Genomic DNA, 11,671 nt, shown 5'->3' with positions numbered 1-11,671 from the left:
TTTTTTTTTTTTTTTTTTTTTTTCCTTCAACCCATCTTTCACTGTCTTATATATGTAATTGGAGCTGCTGGGCTAGGCATGCATATGTTTCGATTTTGAAGTATTGGGCTCTAAGCTTTTGTAATTTGATTACTCAAGTTTTCCTTCACTGATTTGAGATACTTAAAGAGTGAACACAATTCTAATAAGTTTGTTCTTCTCTCTTGTTTCAGCTACAGAGACTAGGGTTTAAGTTTCTATCTAGCTGCAAATGGGTATAGATACGGTTGTGCATGATCAGGCAAGATGGGCAATAATGGCAGCCATGGAACGAAGACTTGCTGTTGCTAAAGCTCAGGTTCTTCTTCAACTACAACACAAGAATGACAAAAGACAACAACAAGATGGGAACTTCTGATGTACATGTCTCTTCTAAACAACCACTTCAAGCTGATTCACTACCTACTACAACCTCAAAGACTTCAATTAGAAAAGGTTTGATGGTTGAGTATAATAAACGAAGCATGAATTTGGAGTTCAATTACTACTAACTCATAAGCATTGATTGTGATGAAATTTTTTATTTATATTTTGTAGATCCCAAGGAGGATGATTATGTTGCATATACAAAATTGTCACATCCCGTTGATGAGAATTTGTTGGCAACCAATGTTAAGGTAAATTCAGATTCTTGAGGTGATCAAAACTAGAAACCACTTTCTTCTTCCTTATGATCTGAGAGATAAGGTTGCTTAAATTATTTCTTTTGTATGTAATTGTTCAGTTTTCTAGTGCAAAGGGAACTATAGTAGACAAGGTTCTGCATAACCTCCTCCTTCGAAGCGGTGACTCTGCTCAAAAGTACTTGCAAGGTTCTAAAAGTGTGAAGCTGGACAACTATATCCTCCTTGACAAATTTGTACAGTCGCGTCCTTCAGCCTCTGGTTCTAAAAAGACATCATCACAGAAGGATTCAAAACGTTCTAAGACCCGTATGTCTATGAAACGACTCGAGAAGTCTGGTGCTTTGCATATGCCAGAATATCTCCAAAAGTGAGTTTCTTTTTTTGCAGTCACAGAGATTGTATCTGACTCTATTATTTTGGGTATTCTTAAACAGACTTTAAATGTTTACTGGTCCACTTGTTTTGGAATGCAGGTTTGATTTGTTTAAGCCAATTCATGGTATGTGGGAAAGTTACATGACACAACTCATCAAGGTGGCCGGGTAAGCTACTTATATGATGACTACCAAATACTAACTCAAATTATGTGCTTGTTAACAATCTACATACTAGTATTATTATTGACATCCTACATTTTGCAGGAAGATTCAATTAGCCTCAACTCTTCTCTCAGTAGATCTTCATGGTGCTTTCATGTTTGGTAGGTAGTCCTACATTCTTTCACCAATCTGTAATACTAGGATTGATCTTTTGGTTCTCATTTTCTTAAACAACTTCTTTGTACGCTTGAGCACACTGTAAGACTAGTAATCCATGAACTGTCCAATGAATTTATATTTATATTTTCATATTATACTTTCTTCCTCCTACTAATCCAGGAACCTGTATTACTTGTGACAGTTGCTGAGTGCAAGATAGCATCATTCATTGGTGTGCAAGGCATAATGGTGCGTGAGACATCCAAAACATGTGGAATAATCACAAGAGACGACAAATTTCGAGGTATCTTAAAGCTTTTTCTCCATCTATTCGTCAAAAAGGTTTTATTTTATCTTCCCAAGCCTAGCTTAGTTATTGTAATCAATCTCATACGGTTGTACCTAAGAATCACTCTGTCTTCATCATCTAACTTGACTGCTGGAAAATTACTTTACTTGGGGACAAGTTTACTTCAAGAGAAAAGATTGTTCAACGATGATGCTGCAATGAAGCATTGGCCTTGAAAGAAGGTCTCATGGTTAGTGTTTTGATGATTTTTTACATAGATAATTGGCTAGTTTTTTTTTTCTAGTACTAAGTATGGAGAAACTATCTAACTTGTAGGTTGGGATCTCGTCGGGAGTTAACACCGTGGCAGCAATTAGACTGGAGAAAATGCGGAGAACAAAGGCAAACTCATTGTGGTAAGAGAGGAAAGTGTTTTTTCTTCTTTCTTTGGGATCTGTATTGATATGTGTGTTTCTGTTTTGATCGGATATTGTATTGTGTGTTGTTATATATAACAGACGATTCATGCGAGCTTTAGAGAGATATATCTGTTTCAGTCTGTTCTGTTTGATGAGAAGCATAAGAGATGCAGCCAGTTTCAGTCGATTGATAAAGAAAGGCTTCTGTACTTAATATGGGGGTAATGGAAAAATTAAAAATCTGTAAAAGAAAACAAAATTTTAAGCGCTTTTTTTATAACTATAAAAATGAGAACCTTGAATTCTAAATGAACATAATTTATGGAATCTCTAACAATCAATAACTAAGTCAAATGATTTGTATATATTTAGCATTCAATATTTTGGAAAAGCTTTTAAACTCCATGAAAGAAAACAAATTGGAAACTTGAATTCTAAATCTAACATAACAATGAAAATACAAATTGAACTTATGGAATCATTCATGTTAGTATTGATGTTATTTTGTCTATTTGGCATCCAAAAGTTTGAAAACTGCTAAAACTGCTAAAACTGCTAAAACATCCAAAAGTTTCCTAATGTTATTTTGTTTCACATCTATTTGTAAATTTAGTATTTGGCATCAATTAGGAAACTCTTGCCAAAAAAAAATCAAAATTAAAAACTTTAATGCTAAATCTATAGATCACAATGCAAAAACAAATTGAATTTGTGGAATTTCTAACGATCAACCAAATGAATCGATCCAAAATCCGGTTAGATTTCATATCGATTCGTAAATTTAGTATGAAGAAGAAGAAAACGAAAAACAAAAACTTTTATTTATAAAAAAAACTAAAATTTATTTAAAAGCGTAATTTAAAACCGAAATTAAAACTTTAAAACTTTTCTTTATAAAAAAAATCAAAAACTTATTTAAAAGTGTAATTTAAAACCAAAATTAAAACTTTAATGCTAAGTCTACATCACGATGCAAAAACAAATTGAATTTGTGGAATTTCTAACAATCAACCAAATGACTGGATCCAAAATTCGGTTAGCTTTTACGTTGATTTGTAAACTTAGTATCAAGAAGAAAAAAAAACAAAAATCTTAATTGAAACTTAAAAAAAAAAAAAAAGGATAGAAATTGACCTCACGTTCTTCATGGGATGGTAACTTGGTAAGCGCAATTGAAGATTACGCATGTGGATATGTGTGGATTCTTGGCGCAGTTAGAGTAGTGACTAGTGAGGTTGACTTGTTATTACCAGTAGTAGCTTTCGATTCCTATTATCAAGCCGTTGTAGCATGAATAAGCAAGAAAAAATATATTTTTAAAAAAAGATGCAAGCAAGTTTCATTGCATATATGATATATATTAGATTCTATTTGACCAAAAAAAATAGAGAATAAGATTGATACTTTTTTAATTCATCTCTGGTCAGTAGAACCATCCATCATCGATCTGCTCTGTTTGTACTGTTTAATTCCTCTGTTTGATCAGTTTCCACGTCGAGCGACATCATCAGAGCCATTATATCTTGGGAGGACATTAAACCCTAAACCTCTTTGCAGAATCCATTACTCAAAACGCCTTCTCAACGAATCGTTCTGCATAATACAAAATAATAATTATAAACAAAAAAAAAACAAGAATCAAATTCCTAAATCAAAACACATACACTGTTACGATTTATCATATACGAATCAGAATCACCATGGATCAAATAAATTGAAAAGCGGGAGTACGAATTGAAATTACCAGCAATGGATCAATGAAAACAAGATACAAATTTAAACAATCCACAGAGAATCATCATCAGTTGAACCCTAGGACTCGACCACGAAGTAAGATATATATATATATATATATATATAATATAACCAACCTTAGGGTAGAGAGATAAACCACACCGATCCATAAAGAAACGTAATAGGAAATTAAGTAAAAGAGGATTTGATTCTTCTGTGCCACCGTCGTCGATGAGAGAATCACAGAGAGAGATCAGACGGACGAAAGAAGACGACGAAGCATAAATATAATCTCTCTCGATGTTCGGTTTGTGTTGCCGAATGAATATATATATATAGCTAAAAGACAATATAGCCGTTACAGCCTTTTTTCTACTACTAATAATGGAAATTAACTTGACTTTCATGTTAAGCTACTAGTAGTCTTAAATAGTGGAAATTTACTAACGGTAATATTGAAACAACCGCCTCTACTACTTACTACATTGCTATTACAGCATTACAGTTGTCTAGTTACGGGTTCTATAGGGTAATAAAAATTTGGAAATCGTTATGCAAAAATATAATGTCTAGTTAAATCAGCATTTTATGGTTATGCAGTTCAAATAAGGATTTTGTCCTCGTAAAATCTGGTTTTGTTGAGACTTGAGATTTTGCTGTTAATTGTAAATATTTTTGATTGATGATATATATCCAATAGAAAAAAAAAATCTTCAATTATAAGTAGTTAAGTATTCTTTATGGATGGCAGGAGGTAAGTCCATTTGTAGAAGACACTATCACACCAGGGATCGAGTCCCGCTTCCTACGAATGTAGGAATTTGGCTAATGGGCCGGCCAGTTGTAGCCCAATGGTTGACAAAAAAAAAGTACTCCTTATGGGAAAACGACCAAAATCAACCAAGACTATTTGTGAAACGCTTTTTCATACTCAAACTATGGTATCATGCAATTATCAATCTGAACAAACTAAAATTTCAAATTTTCTACCTAAACTTTATAAAATTAGCCGATTTCAACATGTCCGTATACAGTGTTACTTAATCATTTAACTGTGCTGAGTCAGATGCCAACAAAGCGACCGCATGGCATCTGTTACTTGATCATTTAACGGTGCTGAGTCAGATGCCAACAAAGCGACCGCATGACATCTGGGCATCAAAACGACGTCGTTTTGATAGTTTAAATGAAATAAAAAATGCTACTACCAAGATTCGAACCCATGTTAACTTAAAGCATCTATCTTACCAATAACCACTCGGACAAATCGATTTCTTTGAGATTATTAACAACGATGTAATATATTGTCTTCCGTAAATCTTCTTTTTCTAATGCAAACAGATCGACTTTTTTTTTTTTGTATTTTTTCATGAGTTCCATGAATCTTGGGTTTTTATGTGGATTTCTCCTCATCCATCACCATCTTCTCCTTCTAGATAAGAATGTATTCGTTCAATCTCAACGGCTTAGTTCACTGTTGCCTATTATACGCTGGGAAGCCTTGGATCTGTTCGTTTTTGCCATTGCGAAGTGAAGGAGAGAAGATGATTAGAAGAAGATTGACAGAAGAGAATATATTACATCGTTGTTAATCAATCCTATATAAATCAATTTATCCGAGTGGTTACAGGGTGAAAATGATGGGCTAGGTGAACACAGGTTCGAATATTAGGAGTAACAATTTCGTTTTGATGCCATGTGGTCGTTTTGTTGGCATCTGACTCAACACCGTTGAATGAACAAGTAACACCGTTTACGGACATGTTGAAATCGGCTAATTTTATAAAGTTTAGGTAGGAAATTTGAAATTTTAGTTTGTTCGGATTGATAATTGCATAGTACCATAATTTGGGTATGAAAAAGCGTTTCACAGATTGTCTGGGTTGATTTTGGCCGTTTTTTGTATTCCTTATTATACAGAAGAGAAAAGAAAATAAACAATATGTTGGTAATGAAATCAAATAATACGTTTTATAACTTATAAGCATTGACTATCACCAAATGAACGTGTCATAAATACTATCAACGACTGAGAGTATTTGACCAATAGTAACACTAGAGAATCTACATTTCTTTGGCTTAATAATAATTAAAGAAAATATATCTTCAAGTTTATAGAAGCGAATCATAATATACAGCCTCGTGGCAACAGATCCAACGGCCAGATAACAATCTTGCATACCTTTTGATTTTGTAGAAGCCACCACGTATCCATGTTGTAACTGCTCTGATCACATATTTTGCAAAACAACAACTTAACCTTAACCAACAAAAAGAAAAAAAAAATCTCCGGCGAAGATGGGCGTGGTTGATTTGATCACTAGGGGTGATTCCATCTGTAAGAAGTATGACAAGTATGACATCGATAAACAGAGAGAAGCTAATGTCTCCGGTGACGATGCTTTCTCTCGCCTTTACTCCACCTTCGAATCTGCACTCGAAACTGTTCTTCAGGTTCGTTTAGATCATTCACTCGATCCCGTTGCGTTTCTGTTTTTGTGTTTTTGGTTTTGTAACGTTAAGATTGTGTGAGAAAACGTAATAGAAAACAGAGGATTTGTCGCCTGAGACGAATAAAGCCAAAGCTGTAGCGATGAACGCGGAGATTCGAAGAACGAAAACTCGATTGCTTGAAGGGATTCCAAAACTTCAGAGGCTTGCTCTCAAAAAGGTCTTTNTCTTTTTTTTTTTTTTTTGTTCAATCTTATGATTTGAGTCTTGCATTGGTGAGAGGTTTTATAACATCTGATGGCTTATTTTAGGTCAAAGGGATTTCGAAGGAAGAGCTTGATGTTAGAAATGACTTGGTTTTGTCATTGAGAGATAAGATTGAGGCCATACCAGATACCTCTGCTCCTGTTGTAGGTGGTTGGCCAGGTTCAACATCATATTCGAACATCAGATTCGATACTAATGTCTCGGGTATTTATATCTTGTTTTCTCTACGTTATTAGTGACCTCTGCGTTATAAGATTAGTGTGTTGACTAATGAAGACTTGGTCACTTGTATCAGATCACAGAATTGGTAGTGAATATTTCGAGCCAACCGAAGAGTCTGATCAGTTTAAACAAGAATATGAGATGAGAAGAATTAAACAGGCAAGTGTTGTGTTTTTGACTCTTTTTTATCATTTGGCCTATTGACCGATTTTCTGAAGGCAAGCAAGAGTCTAACTAATGTGGAAACAGGATCAAGGATTAGATTATATAGCTGAAGGATTGGATACACTCAAGAATATGGCTCAAGACATCAATGAGGTTCACCTATATAACGATATCTTGTTGTGTAGTTAATCCTGGTTCTGGTTCCTTTTATTGTACATGTCGTAGTGATTCTCTTACTGCTTCCAAACATTACAGGAACTTGATAGACAAGAACCACTCATGGATGAAATAGATACAAAGGTTAAAAAACTAACACTTGACCTTGATCTAGAGATTTTCTTTAGCGAGATCATGCTTACCTCTTCTTGTTTTGGTATATAATGTAATTTAGACTGACAAGGCAGCTACTGATTTGAAAAGCACCAATGTGAGGCTCAAGGATACTGTAACAAAGGTAGTTATGTAACACACACATTCCTCTTAAGATCACAATCTCATTCTACTATAATTAAGCTCATTGTTTTCTATTCAATTATAGTTGAGATCGAGCCGCAACTTCTGCATAGACATCATCCTCTTATGCATACTCTTGGGAATAGCTGCCTTCATCTACAAGTAACCTCCTCTTTTTCACTCACTATTGAGTCTTGATTGTTATTCGAGACATGAAATCTTGATTCATCTAACTTTTCTTTACTTTGGATTTTTTTGCAGTTCAGTGAAGTGAAGGATGGTGATCCCTGAGACGCTATATATGCATCAGCATACATGTAGAAGCATGTTTCAAGCTAGAGTCAAAAGAGGGAAGATTCATTTTTCGCATGTCTATTAAAATAGGTGATTTAATTTATCCTATCGTTCTAATTGAGAAGAATAACAGTAAACTACGAAAAAAAAATATGCAATTCCATCTAAAAGATTGCTATAAAGACATTACAAAAGCAAGTTTATGCGCTCCTACTTCAAGAGAAGAAAGAATACACAACATAGATTTGCAAATGACATCCCATCATTAATCTAGCAAAATATCCACCCAAGTTCAGATTTGTGCGGTGTTGCGATTCAGATGCCAAACAGTTTTGCATTTCATGATGTGACTTTGAGGTGGAGCCAACCACTACATAGCTCTCTGTTTCCAACTGTGAAATGCAAGCAATGTTCTTGGAGCACAAGTGTTTTGTAGCTAGCAGCACCAGAACCTCCGAGAACATTGCTTTAACATATTTTATTTTGGGTGTTTTGGATACCTTTTAGATAGATACTTCAAGAACATTGCGCCATTACACAGACACGTATACAAAAAGCTAGTGGCTTTAACATATTTTATACTATTGGTGTTATGTATACGTGTGAATGTGGACTACTAAGTCTACAACAATCTAATTGTTTTCTTGTTACTGATTGCCCTATAGTCTATTATAAAAAAAAGATTCTCTAGTACACATAAAATCTAGAGCAGGAGATGATTGTAGATGCTGGTGATTTATATTGGTCAGCTACTCAATCATTACCCAAATAGTAAATGCCACTAGCCCCATTTTTAACCTACCCACTTCAATTATCTTTCTCTACATTGAAAGCATGTCATCTCTCTACCAAATTACAATCTCATGTTTAGTAAAATGGTACATAAAAACATACAACAATTCTTGGATTTTCAGTACGGTTCTGTACTACGAATCAGTTTAAGCCAAGAACGCCTTGCATAATTAGACTCACAAACGGATAAAAGTAAATAAAAAAATGTTCGTTTCTCAAGATTCTTCGATGTTTGGTACCTATATATTATTATTGAAATAAAATGCTACGTTTGAATTGACTGATCGATCTGCAGACCAAAGCATGTTACCAGATTCTGCCTTTACGCATTACCATGATCCATTGAATTTAGATCCTTTTGGTTAAAACTAGATATACAAAAAAAAAAGTGATAGTCTGAATTTTAAAATCTTTATTACAATAATTATTTTGTTACAGATGTGGTCACAGGTTACTGGTACTGGTCAGAGACAAGTACTGACAAGAATGCAAGATCTTAACTACTCCCGGTTAAAACTAAATTAATAACCCTCAGAATTAATTAAAATAGCATAAGTTACTCTAAATGGAAATTTAAGGTCATAACTTTGGTTTGGATTAAAAATGAAACAAATATCGGTTTTATTTTATCCAGATCTTCCATATGAGACCTGAATTTAATACTTTTCAGTCTAATATGATACTATATGATTTTGGTTTTTCGGATATTTTTAGCATTCAATTCTTTTTTTTTTTTTTTTTTACTGTCTGTTTTCCTCAACTCATCAAAGTAAATAAAATACTCGAAATTGTTAATTGCTCATCTCTCATTCATATATATATGTTATGATAATACACACATAAAAGCGTGGCAAATCTAATTAGTGTCAGTAAAAGAGGAGAAGGGTGAAGAAAGCAAAATCAAAAGTACAAGAAGCGGTGATAAAGTCAATAACAAAAGAGAACATAAAAAGAGAGAAAGCGTGGTCTCTCTGTCTTTTTCTTTGTTGCTTTTCTATAACAATTCGGTGACAGGACACAAGTCACTGTGAACACCAGAAGCAGCCCAAAGCCGTTGGTTAAACTCTTCTTGCATCTCATCTGGAACAAACGGTGTTCTGCAAAGCGGACACGTCTTCTGATCATGATCCATCCAACGGTCAAGACAGCTCCGATGAAATACATGTCTGCAGTTTCTCAGCCACCGGATCTCTTGCTCTCCTTCGAACTCGTACAAACACACGGCGCAGTTTTCCGGTGATTCTTCGCCGGAGTTTTTTATCTCTTCGAATTTGATGACCGGTAAGATCTCTCTGATTAGGAGGGCGGAGAAGGGTGAGCGGGTTTCGGGTATTCGGGTCGGGTACGATGTGTAGTCGGGCCAGGTTTGGTCCATCTCGAGAAAATCTGAGAGACCCAAGAAACGGAAGATAGAGAAGACGACGGTTCTTATGAAACCTAGAATCGAAAGCGTTTGTACGAATAGCTTCGGTAAGAAAACTTCTGTGTAACCTACGGGAAAGCCCATGGAGAAAGCTAGGGTTTTTTTTAGAGAGTGAGTGAGCTCTGGGGTTTTTTTTTTTGTTGATAAAGTTGATTTTTTTAATAAACTGAGAAGTTTGATTTATAGAGAGGCCAAAGGAGGAGGAAGAAGATGAAGAAAGATTGGTACAAGATCCGTCTTAACGACGTCGTGTCGTGTAAGATTGATTTTTTGATAAAGTTAACTGACTGTGACGTTTGGTTATCTGAACGTTGCAGTGATGTTAAGAGAGAGAGAGAGTACAAATGGGGGAAAGCAAGAAAAGGTGATAAGATTGGTCTGTGAGATATGGGTTCTGTCACCAAACATTGTTGGGATTGTTGTTTTTTTTTTTAATTGGCTACGTGCGTCTCTACAGGGTACCGATTATCTTTGGAATAAAAGCATCTGCAAGTTGCACGACGATCAGCACACGTGGTACGTGCGGTTGATAGGAGATTGTTGATGTGGATTGCGAAATTAATTTAATTCGTCCTATTTTCCCATTTAATATAGTAATATCTTTTTTTTAGGCCAGTAGAAAAATAGGCTATGTTCTCGATGTTAGGACATTTATAGAACACTAATTATCTTATCTAATATATCATGATTTTTATAGTTTTTAACCATGATATAAAGAGTGTTTTAGCATCTTTTAATTTGTTTTTAGGATGTTTTTGAGTCTTTGCAGGTTTTCTAAAACTTTGGTACAGAATAAGTAAAGTGGAGCAATTTGGATCATTTTGGAACATAAATCTCGAAAAATCAATTTGGACTTGGATCAAAACAAGGGCATCGATCGACACCAGTTAGAAGCATCGGTCGACACCCTCTTCAGCCGATGAAGAATCACAAATTTGGAAGTTTTACAAAGTTGCCCGAAGTTTTCCATATTTGCAACATAAGTCTCTAACGTGTATTAGGACATATAAATAGTATTTTTAGGTTTTGCAAACCCTTAAGTTATTTTCTAACAAATTTTATTTTCTTGTAATCTTGTGAGATTTTGAGAGCTTTGGAGAGAGAGATCTGTTTTGTNAAGATTGATTTTTTGATAAAGTTAACTGACTGTGACGTTTGGTTATCTGAACGTTGCAGTGATGTTAAGAGAGAGAGAGAGTACAAATGGGGGAAAGCAAGAAAAGGTGATAAGATTGGTCTGTGAGATATGGGTTCTGTCACCAAACATTGTTGGGATTGTTGTTTTTTTTTTTAATTGGCTACGTGCGTCTCTACAGGGTACCGATTATCTTTGGAATAAAAGCATCTGCAAGTTGCACGACGATCAGCACACGTGGTACGTGCGGTTGATAGGAGATTGTTGATGTGGATTGCGAAATTAATTTAATTCGTCCTATTTTCCCATTTAATATAGTAATATCTTTTTTTTAGGCCAGTAGAAAAATAGGCTATGTTCTCGATGTTAGGACATTTATAGAACACTAATTATCTTATCTAATATATCATGATTTTTATAGTTTTTAACCATGATATAAAGAGTGTTTTAGCATCTTTTAATTTGTTTTTAGGATGTTTTTGAGTCTTTGCAGGTTTTCTAAAACTTTGGTACAGAATAAGTAAAGTGGAGCAATTTGGATCATTTTGGAACATAAATCTCGAAAAATCAATTTGGACTTGGATCAAAACAAGGGCATCGATCGACACCAGTTAGAAGCATCGGTCGACACCCTCTTCAGCCGATGAAGAATCACAAATTTGGA

At 34.7% G+C, this 11,671-nt stretch overlaps 3 protein-coding genes and 2 long non-coding RNA genes across 6 annotated transcripts; 3 read left to right on the top strand and 2 right to left on the bottom strand.

The window, feature by feature from the left end:
• Positions 266-2,256, top strand: LOC104699757. Its single transcript, XM_019227336.1, has 8 exons — positions 266-474; positions 577-656; positions 764-1,032; positions 1,139-1,207; positions 1,307-1,365; positions 1,566-1,902; positions 1,989-2,068; positions 2,171-2,256. The coding sequence occupies exons 1-6, from the start codon at positions 363-365 to the stop codon at positions 1,886-1,888; spliced, it is 912 nt and encodes a 303-aa protein (XP_019082881.1). The 5' UTR covers positions 266-362; the 3' UTR covers positions 1,889-1,902; positions 1,989-2,068; positions 2,171-2,256.
• On the bottom strand, positions 3,013-4,096 carry LOC104699754. The gene is made up of 3 exons (XR_753437.2): positions 3,943-4,096; positions 3,476-3,664; positions 3,013-3,340 (listed from the first exon to the last, which is right to left on the bottom strand). It is a non-coding gene; the product is annotated as an uncharacterized LOC104699754 (long non-coding RNA).
• Positions 5,972-8,214, top strand: LOC104699753 (syntaxin-73). Of its 2 annotated transcripts, none has more exons than XM_010415097.2 (9): positions 5,972-6,259; positions 6,351-6,476; positions 6,568-6,727; positions 6,819-6,904; positions 6,995-7,063; positions 7,166-7,210; positions 7,302-7,364; positions 7,449-7,525; positions 7,630-8,214. In XM_010415097.2, the coding sequence occupies exons 1-9, from the start codon at positions 6,104-6,106 to the stop codon at positions 7,652-7,654; spliced, it is 807 nt and encodes a 268-aa protein (XP_010413399.1). In that variant the 5' UTR covers positions 5,972-6,103; the 3' UTR covers positions 7,655-8,214. The 2 variants fall into 2 exon arrangements, with proteins under 2 accessions (XP_010413399.1, XP_010413400.1); XM_010415098.2 differs by having other exon boundaries at positions 7,625-8,214.
• LOC104699752 (E3 ubiquitin-protein ligase RHA1B-like) lies at positions 9,236-10,232 on the bottom strand. The gene has a single exon (XM_010415096.2). It carries the CDS (start codon positions 9,954-9,956, stop codon positions 9,444-9,446), a length of 513 nt encoding a protein of 170 aa, XP_010413398.1. The 5' UTR covers positions 9,957-10,232; the 3' UTR covers positions 9,236-9,443.
• LOC104699751 lies at positions 10,999-11,671 on the top strand. The gene is made up of 3 exons (XR_753436.2): positions 10,999-11,095; positions 11,189-11,247; positions 11,501-11,671. It is a non-coding gene; the product is annotated as an uncharacterized LOC104699751 (long non-coding RNA).

The sequence above is a fragment of the Camelina sativa genome, chromosome 7 (genome assembly GCF_000633955.1).
Source record: "Camelina sativa cultivar DH55 chromosome 7, Cs, whole genome shotgun sequence".
In the NCBI taxonomy this organism is placed as follows: Eukaryota; Viridiplantae; Streptophyta; class Magnoliopsida; order Brassicales; family Brassicaceae; genus Camelina; species Camelina sativa.
The sequence above is the reverse complement of the archived record's forward strand: the minus strand, read 5'-3'. Positions and strand labels throughout refer to the sequence as shown.